Genomic DNA, 14,023 nt, shown 5'->3' with positions numbered 1-14,023 from the left:
AAAGAAAACCAATCCCACCCCAAGGACCCGTCCTTCCCAATCACTCCAACGACTTCTGCACTGAATGGCTGACACGACCCTCGGTCCTCGCGCTTGGGACCACCGCCTCCCTCCAGCGCCGTCACGGGGCAGACAGCGACATAAAACCACGGGCTTATTTATTTATTGCCTTCCTGGAAGGCCTATTTTTTAGGTCGGGTGGAGGTGGGAATCTAACTGGCATGTACGACGGCCCCTCCCCGCCAAAGGGATCTGTCAAATGCAGGTATCACGAATCCCCCCCCGTCCCTTCCCTCCCCCTGTGTATCACCAGCAGGAGTGCTAATGTATAATACAACAAAAATGGTGCTATTCTTGTAAAACAAGTCTGTATTTTTTAACATCAAGTTGATATAAAAAAAAAAAAAAAACTTTTGGTGGAAAGTCGAGTGGATGTGCGCGTTGTTTTTTTCTCTCGCCCACGGTGTTTGCTGCGGTCTAACCCCTGCCCTTCCCTTCCCTCTCCCCCTTTTGCAGCCATTAAGGGTTTAAGGTCAAATCTCTAACTCTCTGGGTTGAGAATACCTCATATAAAGGGAAAAATAAATAAAATAATAACACAAAACCTTCAAAAAAAAGGAGGGGAAAAAAATATTTCAAGTGACAAATCTTGAAAGCACCAGGCATGAACACGGCAGCCAGGTTTCTGGGGTTTGCTCGTCCCCCTGCACCCCAAAACAGCGCTGGGGTGCATTGAGGCAAGCGCTCTCCCTTCCAGGGCCGGGTTAGGGACACCAGTTGGAGGAAACCAGTAAAACCAGTGGGGAAGGGGAGGTTGAGGCCACGTCCTGTGCAGGTCAGCACAGCCAGAGCCAGGGGCTGAGCAGGGAGAGGTTTGTGGGTGGATGGAGTCCTGGGAGACGAACAATTCCATCATTTCTGTCAAAAACCAGGTGCAGGGATTAATTCCTCAGCCCCCTGACACTCCTTCCCCTCGTCTCCAAGGAATTCGTCCCCTTTAGGACACGCAGAAACACAATTTAAGGAGAGATTTTTGCAGTACTGATGGTGGAGGCGTTCACAGCCACGGGGCGTGCACCCTGACTTGTAAAAACAGCTCTGCCTTTAAGGCTTCATAAAAAGCTACACATGTAGATGCTGCTCTTAAGCAGCTTGCTAATTAGAGGAAAAGCCCCATTTTTTTTTTTTTTAACTATCTTAAAGAAAATTAGCCCACTGACCCCCCCAAGAGTTGCAAACGTGCTCGAGCTTTATGAGCAGGACGTACCGGGCAGCTGCTGGCTCAGGGGCTGCAGGTTTCATGACAGTACTTTTGTTAAAACCCCAGCTTTTCTCCTCAGTCGATGGCACAGGTACCGCAGCCTCATTAAGCGAAATTATGACTTTAAAGGATGAAAAAACCCTTTAAAAATGCTACTTCGGGGCCCTCACCTCACTTTTAAACGCTCACAGCTGGCACCGCAGCAGCCGCCCCTCCTGCTAAAGCACTGAAGGCAGCTTCCCAGGGCTGGGATCTTTAAAAAAATTTGGCAGAAGAAATTCATTAAAAAGGATTGGAGGATTAAGAAGGATTTTCACAATAAATGCCCTTTAAAAGGCCAAGTGCTTTGCCACATGACCCGGAGGGCACCCCCAATTATCAGTGCTCTGGCTCTCGGTCGCACCCGCGCTTTTCCTGCTCAGCCAAGCAGCAGGATTTGGGTTCCTGCAGGCACCCAGCGAGCCCCCCAAAACCTCCCAGCTAAAAGCAGCTCTGATTTTAAGGAGCATCGGTTATCTGCAGCACGAAGAGGGGAGCAGGGGGCTCTGCCACCCACGAGGACACCAAGTCAGCCTGCACCAGGCGCTGCAAGGCTGCAGAGCGGCAGGAAGCAAGCTGGATAAAGGGCAGAGCAGGCCATTTCCTCCTCTTCCTCAAAGAAAACTCAGCTCATCATAATTATGAGAAGTGAACGCGGGTTTTACCCGAGTCATGTGAGAGGCTCGTGACTGGGGAAGGGGCAGCGTGACAGTCACAGCGTGGGGCTGTGACTCCTGTCCCTGCCATCCCTTGTGGGAACAGAGGCGCCCCGAGGGCACCACGGCTTCACCTCTCGAGTTTCTCGGCCCTCATTTCCCAAAATCACCAGCAAGAGACTAGGTGCTTCTGGGCAAGAGACGGCACGATGCCAGTCACCGCACGGAGCGCTCTCTAGGACAAAGCTGGATTGCCACAGGTCACAGCATTTCCTCACGTCCAGCGAGGTGACACCACGCAGCACAGTACAACCCCGCTTCAATAATTCAGTTCTAGAAAGTCTGGAGGCAAAAACACCACCTCTTAGAAAACAAGAGGGTATTTTTATTTCACACTCTCCCAAAACAAAGCGTCCTTCATTGAGAAATACCAGACCCCCTTCCCTTACAGCTTTTGCCTGTGCCTTGCTTCCACGCGCTCGCTTCCGACAGAGGGCTGGAGAAAGGCGTAGGTGCGTGCAGAGAGGAAACGCGGGGGGCTGCAGTGATCGGGTTCCAGAAGAACTACAAAGGGCAGAAGCAGAATGAAACCCTCCAAGCTGCAAATGGGGCAAGAAGCCTGCAGAACTGCGGCAGGCTGAGCTTTCACATCGGATTTATTTGCTTTACCGTCCTTCGAGACTGCCTGGCTCCTGCGAGGTGAGCCTTTGAAACAAGAAACTCCCCCCCCCACCTTCCACCAAATCAGTTTAAATCTGCAGCAGGCACGAGTACAAAGCAGCCCTGAGCTGTGCATTCCCCAGCTTCAAACACCAGAGACCCCCCCAGCTGCCGAACGCCCCGTGCACACCGAGCAGCAGCCTTCAATAGGGCCGCGGCGTTTGGTGTCGGGTCGCTGCAGGCGGCCTCAGCTGCCAGAAAGCAAAATCTGTGCAAGGGAGAAAGCGTGCCCTGCTGGTTTCCGTTCCTTTTCCTCCTCCTAGTGCAAGTTACACAGGTGAAAGCCTGAACGCCTTGCCTGTGATTTCCTGGCAAAGCTTCATCCCTTTTTTTTGTTTTTTAAATCAAGTTCTGCTTTGAAACATGCCAGTGACACACTGCCACTGAGCAAAACTGGAGTAACTTAATTGCTCAGAACTCGTCAGTTTGCTCTGGAAGGACGGGGTACAGTGCTAAGCTTCAGAACAGCTGCAAAACTCAACTCTAAGTCCTTGGACCACAAAGCACAGAGCTTGAGAGTCCAGTTTCCCTACCCAAAACCCAGTTCTTTGGAACCGAAGAGGAAGGCAGGCCCGGCAGGCCCCTTACTCTGGAAGGGACCCGTCTGCCTGCACACGAACAACACCCGAAGTGGATTTGGGGGACAGGCCAGCAGTGCAGCCCAGCTGCATGCCAAAGAGTGCAGGAGGGACCCAGAGCTTTCAGGTATCCCCCAAAGTCAGTCACAATCCCTTCCGCTTCCGTTTGAAAATGTCCAGTCCTTTCTACAGCTACGGATTTCACAGGGGGAACCCCTCTGCGCTCACAGGGAACAGCGGCAGCGAGCTCAGGGCTTGCTCTTGACTTTGGCCGCGCCTTGCGTCGAGGGGGCTGGCAGAGGCAGCGGATCCGGGGCAGCCGTGGAGTTGGTGCTGCAGTCGACGTAGTGGTAGGTTTCCAAAGCGCTCTGCGTCACGTGCCCGATGTACGAGAGCTTCACCGATGTCCTGAGGGAGGGGAGAGCGGCTTAGCGGGGGCAGGACCAGTGGCAGAGACCCCTCTATTAAATTAAAGCAATCAGCAGCCTGCATTCGTCACATAACTCCTCTTCCCACCCTTAAAGGCTGCGGATCCTCTCAGATTTTCACTCAGCGAGCGCACCCAGGATGGCTCACTGCAGGGAGCTGGCGAGTCCGGCCCCACGCCACCCATCACATGGGAACTCAGTTTAGAGCAATCTGGTGTCTTCTCCTCCCTGCCTCACATTTTACCCAACTGTGTCAACTGGTCCGGATTAAAGCTGACACAGGGAACCAGGCTGGGGTGCTTGCCAAGCAGGATTTTCCTCGTGCACCCTGATCTGCTGTGGCAGCAATTCCCTTTTTGAGTCAGGAGCAGAGCAGAAAGCAGCCTACCTCATGAAGATGACTATGTTATGCACCTTCACCTTGGGAAACGTGCAAAAGAAACTGGAAGAGACCAAACCAAAGAAATAGGTCAGCACAGATAGGCTGAGCAGCCTGCTTCTCGGTATCTTCTGACGTTGTCTTCCCCTCGGTGCTAACTCAATTCAAGACAGCGTCCAAAACCCCGTCACAACATCCTGACAGAGCGGCCTTTCAAGTAATTTCTAGCAAGCAGTTGCTTTTCAGAGAGTTAGCAGAAAGCTGGTAGTTTCCTGAGCAAATGCTAATTAAAGCATCCGAAACCTTCCCACTCCCCAGCCATACACAAAGAACAGTAGATGCTCACTACACGTAAGAGAAAGGTCCGCCCATCTCCGCCTTCACCGTGAAATTCACCTGTAAAAGAAAAACACGTCCACATGCAGCTTGCACACTCACTTAAATCCACCCCTTCCAGGCTCTTTTCCACCTTCTTACATTTCAGCTGGCGTGCACAGAGCCCAGCCTACTGTAGCCATGAGAGTATTTGCTAAGCAAAGCTTTAAGGTACAGACAGACTATATTCAAGGTAACTCGTAATCCCGCACAGGTTTCACACGATTTAGTGATGCTTATAATACGTACTACAAGGGTAAAGAAAGACAAATACCAGTTTGTCGCTCAGGGGCTGGATGCTGGAGACGTTGGTGATCTGCTGGCTTCCCACCACGGTGTTCATGTACTGCACCTGGCTGGTCAGGCTGGTCACCGTCACCGAGTAGAAGTTGGAGTTCCTGATCCGCAAGGTGGCCTGGACGGAGAAATGGGAGACAGGTAGCAGCGACCTTCTGGTCGGCTCAGCGCGGGGTTCGTTCCCTCGGGAACGGAGGGGCAGAAAAACTTTACCGTGATGGCAAGAATGACGACGGAGTTCTTCTTGTCAAACCAGACTCGAACCACTTTGATGCCACCGTCATCCACCAGGACGGAGTGGGGGAACAGGAAGAAAACGACCAGGCCTGATATCAGGAGGCAGAGCAGCACCGACAGCAGGACATAGAGCTTCCTGGAAGAGGCAGGAAAGGGGTCACAGCTTTTGCCCGAACATCTGCGACCGTGAGACGCTGCGTAGCTGAAACCCAACCTAGCCAGCAAAAAACCACCTATTTGTTCTTCCCTGAAAGGGGCCCAGAAGCGCTGCTCTGACATTTTCGATATCTGAAATTGCTCAAAACCAATCACCCTTTAGCTACTCATTACCAAAAAGCAAACTGCTTCAAGAATCATTCTTGCCCCCGTGGTGCTTTCGCAGCGTGTTTTTGCTGTCGGTAAGGCGGTTTCTTTCTAAAGCTCTCAGTAAAGAGCACAGGGACAGCGGGTGTGAGTAGGATGATTGTTTCCATGCTCACCCCTACAGTGGGATTTAACAGGAAATATTTAAAGTTAAAAGTTGCATTTGTTAGCATGCTTTGGAGAAAACAAGCCAGTAGGCGAAGGAAAGGCCGGAGACTGTGTGAAGTGTTTAGCTCTGGTACTACATGACAAAAAAAAGCCCTGTAAGCTCTTCACAGAGGTGTAGTCACTCTTACTACACACTTACGTTCTCTGCGGGCGGAGCCGCTGGTCGCTGTAGGGTATGAGAGCCACCAACTCGTTTACCTGTTCTGGAAAGAGAAAGGAACGCGATGACCAAGGTGGAGATCACTTCTTAAATAAGGAACATTTCTGCCCGGTTGTTTTTTTTTTTTTTTTGGTTTTAGGCGTGAGGGGAGCAGTCACCCGTGGGAATGCAGCCAGTGCCTTGGCAGGTGGGGCAGGTGATGCTGTCCTGCCCCGTGAATTCCACGTAGGGGAACTTGGCGATGTCTTCCTTGCGGTCCCGGCTGTCGAGCAAGTCGTCGTCGTCGTCGCCGCCAGCCTTCCTCTGCTGCCGGGGGGCAGCGCTGCCGGCGGAGAGGGAGAGCGCAGCCCCCATCGCTGCTGTGCCTGCAACGGGGACGCGGGCCGTTAGAGACGTTTTCTGGCAGGCCGGGAGACCCGGCCCTGAAATACACGCACAAGGGGAAGAACCCAGCCCGCAGACAGCCCCCCCCCAGCAGGGACCCCCCCACCCCCCGGCACCCCTTAGGGAACCCCCCAACACACAGAGACCCCCCTCCAAGCCAGAAAAGCCCCCCCAGGGGTCCAGCCCCCACCCCAGAGACCTTTCCCCTCAGGGGGAGCTCCCCCAGCGCCCTGCCAAAGGAGGCACCCGACTCTGGAACACCTCAAAGGCTCAGCTCCCCCACTCACCCCCCAAAAAAGAGACCCCCCCCCTTACCCCCCAACCCCAAAAAAGAGACCCTCCTCACACAGACCCCAAAAGACCCCCTCTCCCCCCTCCCCAAAAAGAGACCCCTCACCCCCCCCAAAAAAGAGACCCCCCCCCTCAACCCCCACCCCCAAAAGAGACCCCCCTCACACTCCCCCCCCCAGAGACCCCCTTGCCCTCCCCCAAAAACAGAGACCCCCTCTCGCCCCCTCCCCAAAAAGAGACCCCCCTCACCTCGCACCCCCAAAAAGAGACCCCCCTACACTCCCCAAAAAGAAACCACCTCACCCCCCCCAAAAAGAGACCCCCTCAATCCTCATCCCCCAAAAAGAGACCCCCTTGTGTCCCCCCAAAAAGAGGCCCCCTCGCCCCCCACCCCAAACAGAAACCCCCTCACCCCTCGCCCCCAAAAAGAGACCCCCTCACACCCCCTCCCCAAATAAACCCGCCTCGCCCCCCCCAAAAAGAGAACCCCTCACACCCCCTCCCCAAAAAGAGGGGCCCCCTCATCCCCTCCCCCAACAGAGACCCCCCCCCCCAAACCCCATCCCCCAAAAAGAGACCCCCTCACGCTTCCCCCCCCCCCCCCCCAAACAAGAGACCCTCCCCCCTCAGGGAGACACCCCCCCCCCCCCCCCCCCACGCACCGCCGCAGCCTCCCCGCAGGCCGCGCAGCCGCCGTCGCTATGACGACGACGCGGGCGGAGGAGGGAGGCGGAGCCTAAGCCTCGCCCCGCCCCCCTCCGCTGTCGGCGCAGGCGCACAGTGCGGAGAGGAGGTGGCTCCCCGCAGAGCCCGCCCCCTCGCCGAGGCCACGCCCAGTGCGCGTGCCGGGCGGGGCGTTGCGTCCCCGCCCCGCCCGCGAGGCAGTGGGCGGGGCCTACAGGCCCCGCCCCGTCGTGACGACAAGAGGAGCCCCGCCTGGGCGCGGCTCCCCATCAGTGCGCATGCGCCGGGCGGCGGAGGGGCGGGGCCCGCGGCCCCACCCTTTGGTGGGGCTGAGGGGCGTGTCCGGCACTGCGCATGCGCATGAACCTCCCGGGTGGGGGACCGCTGGTGGGCGGGGTCTGGACGAGGTAAGGGCGGGTCCTCGTGCGCATGCGCACTGCCCGCGTTCGCAGCTCTCCGTCCGCGCATGCGCACACAAGGGGATGGGCGCCGCGAGAGAGTGCGCATGCGCGACGGCGGGGGGGGGGGCGGGGGGAACCATGGTGGGGTCGCTGATCCAAGTCTGGAGCCCTCGTGCAGCAGTATGGGGGCGCGCATCCCAGTATGAGCCCTCCCCAGCCAGTATAGGGGTACCCGTCCCAGTATGGAGCCTGCCTGCATCAGTACTGGGGCACCTATCCCACTACGGAGCTTCCCTGCACCAGTATGGGGGCATCCATCCCAGTACGGAGCCCTCCCTCCACCAGTGTGGGGGCGCCTGTCCTAGTATGGAGCCCCCCTGCACCAGTATGGGGGCACACGTCCCAGTATGGAGCCTGCCTGCACCAGTATGTGGGCACCCATCCCAGTACAGAGCTTCCTTGCACCGGTATGGGGGCACCCATCCCAGTACAGAGCTTCCCTGCACCAGTACAGGGGCATGCATCCCAGTACAGAGCCCATCTGCACCAGTATGGGGGCACAAACCCCAGTATAGAGTCCCCCTGCACCAGTATGGGGGGCACCCATACCAGTACGAGCCCTCCCCAGCAGCAAGCGTAGGGGCACACATCCCAGTATGAGGGCACCAGTCCCAGTATGAACCCCCGTGCACCAATATGGAAACACCCATCCCAGTATGAACGCTCCTCCATCAATACAGGGGCACCCATCCCAGTATGAGGGTCCCCACACCAGTACTGGGGAATCAATCGCAGTATGGAGCCTCCCTGCACCAGTACAGGTGCACACTCCCCCAGTATGGAACCACCATCGGCACCACTATGGGGGCACACCCCACCAGTATGAGGCTGTGCGAAGCCATGTGTGCTCGTGCAAACCCCACGAGGCTGCGTGTGCTTGTGCAAGGCCGTGCGAGGCCCTGGGTGCTGGTTGGAGGCCCTGGGTGCTGCTGTGAGGCCCTGGGTGCTGGTGTGGGGCCCTGGGTGCTGGTGCAAGGCCATACGAGGCCCTGGGTGCTGGTACGGGGCCGTATGAGGCCCTGGGTGCTGGTGCAGGGTCGTATGAGGCCCTGGGTGCTGATGTGAGGCCCTGGGTGCTGATGTGAGGCCCTGGGTGCTGGTGTGGGGCCGTGTGAGGCCCTGGGTGCTGGTGCGAGGCCCTGGGTGCTGGTACAGGGCCGTGCACACCTGGCACACTCCGTCCTTCGCCGCAGCCTCACTAGATGTCGCCTCAGCCGGCGAGGAGCAGCAGCAGCACACCAGCACCCGTGTGCACCCCGCTGCTAAACCCCAAATCCAGGCTTTTTTCCCCCCCAGCGCTCAGAGGCGCCGGCCGCGAACGCGGGGATTTGCTGTGGGGAGTCGCTGCCGCCGGGTTCGGCCGAGGAAAAGTGAACCCGGCTGCGCTGCTGCAGACAAATTACCCCAAAATGCGGCGTTTAAGGGAGAAATTGCCTCTCATTTGCAGTCGCTGGGTTCGCAGGGTTTTTCCTGGCACCAGAGAAATTGGTCTTTTCCAACCGTCCCTTCCTTCTCCTTCATTTTCCCTGAGGATTTCCATGCTGCTGGGGGTGCCGGTCCTTTTGCACCGGTTTATCAGGATTTATCACCAATTTTTTAGGGGCTCTGCACCCCAGATGCACGAAAAAAACATAGTAGAAAAAAAACATCCTGCCCCAGTTCCCCAGTTCCAAATGGATGTGAGGGAGCATCCATTTGGTTTTTTTTTGGGGGGGAAAAAAATAAATCAAACCAGCCCATTCTTCTCATCCCCTCCAGCCCCGATAGCTCTGGGACAGAAGCAGGTAAAAAATGATCCTTTTGGGTCAGTGGATGCTCATAAACTCGCAGAGCCTCCCATGCAATCACTTTTTTTTTTTTTTTCTGCCACAATAAACGTGAGAGCTCAGTGGAAAAACAAATTCCTTCCCCTCATAATCGCCCAAACCATAAAAATTAAGTTTACGGCAAGAAAATATTTCCATCGACCTGTGCCACCGATGGAAACTTAATGGATCATTTGTTCTCTTCTTCCTGGGAGTGAAATGCCAGCAAGAGGGAGGCTCCCCGGCTCGCTGTCCACGCTAATTGCTCCCCTTAATTGGATGGGCTGCGCATCCCCCAGCGCCCTCCAGATGAGCTGGGGACCCGCTTGCTGCATGCCCTGGAAAGGTGCTGGGTGTGGACGTGCACCACGCAGACAGACACCCACGTGGACGGACTGCAAACAGCATTTTGGGAGGGGGTGTGGAGAGGGAGGCTTTCACCAAGCTCCCCGGGGCAGGCTGCAGGGCGAGCTCAACCCTATAGTAGACAACAGAGAAGCCCAGGGGAGCAGAAGCTGCACCAAAGCCATGAGTGCAGTGCTGTCCTGTCCTGGGGATGCCACAAAGTCATTTTAGGGGATGTGTGTCCTGGGTCAATCCCTTTTTTTTTTTTTTTTTTTCAGTTTTAAACTCATTTTCCCTCCCAAGCCAGCCCGGATGGGCGGAAAGCTGGGACGGGGCTGCCCCAGCCCCACACACCCGCATCCCACAGGGCATTGTGATCGCTTCCTGAGAGCCCTGCGCTCACCAGGGGATGGAACAAGTGTGGGAGTCACCCTGGGAGAGCTGTCCCTGTCCTCATCCCCATCCCCATCCCCATCTGCATCCCATCCCATCTTCATCCTCATTCTCATCCTTATTCCCATTCTCATCCCATCTCTATCCCCATTTCCATCCTTATCCCCATTCCCATCCCATCCTCACCCTTATCCCTGTCCCCCTCCCCATCCTCTTTATCCCCATTCCCATCTTCTTTATCCCCATTCCCATCCCGTCTCCATCTCCATCCTTATCCCCATTCCCATCCCATCCTTGTCCTTATCCCTATCCCCATCCCATCCCGATCCCAACCCCGTCCCCATCCCATCCCCACTTGTGCCTGCATCCAGCCCTGAATTCCCTTTCCTGAGCTGCGTCGGGGTGGGAGAGAGCATGCGAAAGGGGGTTCAGCTGGGAGCAGGATTTGAGGGGTCAAAAGGAACATCACACCAGCCCGGTCCAGGCAAGGACAGGGGGAAACCCACGGTGTTTAGCCTTAGGATGGGTTTTAAGCAGGGAAACGGCTGAGGTTTAAACTCAACAGCAGTGGGGTGGGGATGGGCACCCTTCTGCACAAAATCGCCCACCCCAGTTGTCTCTCTGTTCCCTGAAAAAGTTCTGCATGACCAAATTGTCTCTAATGAACTCCTGTTTCTTCCCAGACTTTTTTTTTTTTTCTCCTCTCCCTGATTGGCCTCATTAAATCAATTCGAAAACATTTAGCAAAGCACTTTCCCTGCGTGAATTAAAGCTGTTGAACTCGGTGATCACGGCTGCGGGGTGCTGATTGCCGTCTGCCACGACGGCGGCGCGGCCACCCGCGCTCATCTGCGTGGCGGCTCATTTTCTCCGAGGCTTTTGGGTTTAGGGGCCCTTAGTAAACCCTGGAACATCACGAAGGGGCTTTCTCGAAGCGTTCCGTGCTGCTTTATAAAACGTTGCTGATGTCTGCACCCTGGACAGGTTTTGGAGGCTGGAAAGGGAGGAACTGCTAACTATTCTGAGTTTTTCAGACTGGGGGTGTAACGTGCCCAGGAGATTGAGTGGCTTTAGGCTGGAGCTGCAGCACCAGCTGAAACAGCTCAGCTCGAATCCCCATGTTCCAGGTTTCCTTCCATCCCCAGCGAGGGGATTTTGGGTGGCTGAGATCAGCACTTGGACCCGGCCGGTTGCACGGTCCCAAACACCCCCAGGACCTGCAGGAGCAGCTGAACCCCGGAGGCCTGCAGGCCCCTGCTCCCGAGATGTGCAAGGGCTTCGCACGGGTTCCGTTCACGTGGGACGTGAAGTCCCGGCCACACCGAGGTGAGCAAGGGGCTGGAGCAGCTTGGAGGCTGCAAACAGCTGCAGGAACCTTGGTCGTACACGTCTCTAGCGCTTGGAGCTGTGCCTGGGCCCTCGCAGATGCTGCTATCTCTAGTCTAGAGGTCGGGGATGAATCAGCTCTCCTTCTGCCCTTAATCTGATCTAAGCATCACAAAAATCCATGAGCTCTCCAAGAGCTGTAATCAGAGAGGGGATTTGCAGTCTGCGGTGGCAGGTCTCTTGGGTGCCGTCCCAAAAATGGGAGAGGAAGGAGACGAGCCCGGCAGATGCTGCAGCTGCAGAAACGAGACGGAGTCTGCTTGCCAGGTGATAAATGCGGCAAGTGCTCCTGGTACAAGGTGGCTTGTTGATTAGAAATCCGGAAGGAAAGGAGACTCTGACCCACGGCCAGCTCCGTGGACGCCTGAACTTCCAGAAGGCGCCAGAGCAAAGGTGAGACACTGCAGGGACACCTAAATGTGATCAGGACCCGATGCTGCCAGGAAAATGTTTGCCACAGACTGGTGGCAGGGCACCGTTGTACTGGTGGTGTTTGCCCTGTCCCAATAAGGGGCTGACCATGAGCCAGGAGGAACGGAGTAAGCAGAACTGCGCACTCATGCACACAGAGCCCGCTGAACTTTCTGGAATGGCTGTGAAGACATTCAAGCAGCAGCAATCCCAAAGCCTCCAAGCAGCAGCAGCACCCCAAAAGCCACAAACAGCAGCTGCAGCACCCCAAAGCCCCAAAAAGCAGCAGTAGCACACCCAAAACCCCAAGCAGAAGCACCCCCAAAGCCCCCAAACAGCAGCATCCCAAAAGCCCCCAAGCAGAAGCACCCCCAAAGCCCCAAGCAGCATCAGCAGCACCCCAGAAGCCCCAAGAAGTAGCACCCCAACCCCCCAAGCAGCCCCACCCCAAAAGCCCCCAAACAGCAGCACCCCATAGCCCCAAGAAGCAGCAGCACCCCAAAAGCCCCAGAGCACCCCCAAGCAGAAACACCCCAAAGTTCCCAATTGCAGCAGCAGCACCCCAAAGCCCCAAGGAGCAGCAGCACCCCAAAAGCCCCAAGGAGCAGCACCCCAAACTCCCCACACAACAGCACCCCAAAGCCCCACGCAGCAGCACCCCGACCCCCCACGCAGCAGCACCCCAAAGCCCCAATTGCGCCAGCACCCCAATCGCAGCAGCAGCACCACAAAGCCCCAAGCGCCAGCACCTCAATTGCAGCAGCAGCACCCCGACCCCGCCACACAGCAGCACCCCAATTGCAGCAGCACCCTGACCCCCCCCACTCAGCAGCACCCCGACCCCACCACGCAGCAGCACCCCAATTGCAGCAGCACCCTGACCCCCCCCACTCAGCAGCACCCCGACCCCACCACGCAGCAGCACCCCAATTGCAGCAGCACCCTGACCCCCTCCACTCAGCAGCACCCCAAAGCCCCAAGCACCAGCACCCAAAGCACGGGCAGGGGCCGGGCCACCACCCCCTGGGCTCCCCAGGCCGGGCCGCCACGTGCAATCTCCCGCCAGTCCAGGCCACGCCCCTAATGGGCGTGGCACCACCAATTCTTCACCTTATACGGGCATGGGAGGCGGGGCCAGAGCGGGCTCGCCCACGAGGGGGCGGTGCCGAGGCGGCGCCGCGTTGGCATTGGCGGGGGCGGGGCGGGGCGGGGGGCGTGTCCTCGGGGAGAGTGGGCGTGGTTTAGCGGAGGGGGGCGTGTCCTCGGGGAGGGGCGGGGCGCGCAGCCGGCCGGTTCCCGTCAAAAGGCGGCTCCGGGGCGGTGGGGGAGGGAGGGGGGCGGCAGCGCCGGGAGCGCAGGTACCGGGGGCAGGGAGGGGAGGGGGCGGCACGGGGGGGATGGAGGCGTTTTTGGGGGACCCCCCGCTCGGTGCCTGCTGCTGTGGTTATCGCTGTGGTTATCGGGGTGTGGGGGGTGCATGGTGTGGGGAGTACCGGGGGTCCCCCCCCGGGGCTGGGGGGTGCTGGGGGGGCACCGGGGTCCCCCTCAGGGCTGGGGGGTGCTTGGGAGGGGTGACCCCCCCGGTGCTCCGGTTCGTTGTATGGTTTGGGGGTCCCACGTGGGCTCGGGGCTTCCCGGTACTTTGCGTGCCCCCGTAGTTGTTTGGGGTGTGCAGGTCCCCTGGTACTTTGTGCCCCCCCCCCCCCCCCCCCCCCAAGTTTGGGGTCCCCCCCTGTGCCCTGTCACTGGGAGTCCTCAGCCCTCCCCCCAAAAGGGGTGCTAAGGGCTTCAACCCCCCAAAATGGGCTCCCTTAGGGTGGGGGGGGGGTCCCTGCTCCTCTCAGCCCCCCTGTGTGGGGTGGCTCCTGGTTTGGGGTTGGGGATGGGGGGTCAGGGCCCACGCCACCCTCAGGACTGACCCCCTCGTCTCTGGGCTTGGATGTGAGGGTTTGGTCGGAGCCAGGGGGTGCTGGGGGGGCTGTGTTGGGCCCCCCTTGTGTGCCCTGTGCTGCTGTGAAGCCCCTCCCCCAGCTCCGTGCCCCCCTGCTCCCCGGTATGGGATGTTGCCCCGTCCCGCTGCCCCAGCCACGTGCGCCCCTTTCCGGGCGCCTCTCTGGTGTTTTGGGGTTTCCAGCCCGTTTTGAGTCAATGAATCAGGTGAGCGCCTGACTAACGACCAGCTTTAAACAGCAACCTAAACTG

The 14,023-nt window shown here is 57.9% G+C and overlaps 2 protein-coding genes across 3 annotated transcripts in view; one reads left to right on the top strand and one right to left on the bottom strand.

Moving 5' to 3' along the window:
• Positions 1-2,320: 2,320 nt before the first annotated feature.
• Positions 2,321-7,129, bottom strand: TMEM106C (transmembrane protein 106C). The gene is made up of 8 exons (XM_040539416.1): positions 6,999-7,129; positions 5,820-6,026; positions 5,641-5,704; positions 4,947-5,106; positions 4,711-4,851; positions 4,408-4,457; positions 4,071-4,124; positions 2,321-3,662 (listed from the first exon to the last, which is right to left on the bottom strand). The coding sequence occupies exons 2-8, from the start codon at positions 6,013-6,015 to the stop codon at positions 3,503-3,505; spliced, it is 825 nt and encodes a 274-aa protein (XP_040395350.1). The 5' UTR covers positions 6,016-6,026; positions 6,999-7,129; the 3' UTR covers positions 2,321-3,502.
• Positions 7,130-13,106: 5,977 nt separating this feature from the next.
• Positions 13,107-14,023, top strand: part of VDR (vitamin D receptor) — a 36,901-nt gene continuing 35,984 nt past the window's right edge. The window contains exon 1 of one of the 2 annotated variants that reach the window (XM_040539410.1): positions 13,107-13,179. The gene's annotated coding sequence lies outside the window, so the exon portion shown is untranslated. Of the gene's footprint in view, positions 13,180-13,957; positions 13,979-14,023 lie in introns of those variants that run through there. The other variant, XM_040539411.1, reaches the window with a different exon arrangement.

The sequence above is a fragment of the Cygnus olor genome, chromosome 29 (assembly GCF_009769625.2).
Source record: "Cygnus olor isolate bCygOlo1 chromosome 29, bCygOlo1.pri.v2, whole genome shotgun sequence".
Classification (NCBI taxonomy): domain Eukaryota; kingdom Metazoa; phylum Chordata; class Aves; order Anseriformes; family Anatidae; genus Cygnus; species Cygnus olor.
Note: the sequence above shows the minus strand (reverse complement) of the source record. Positions and strands in the feature narration are given on the sequence as shown.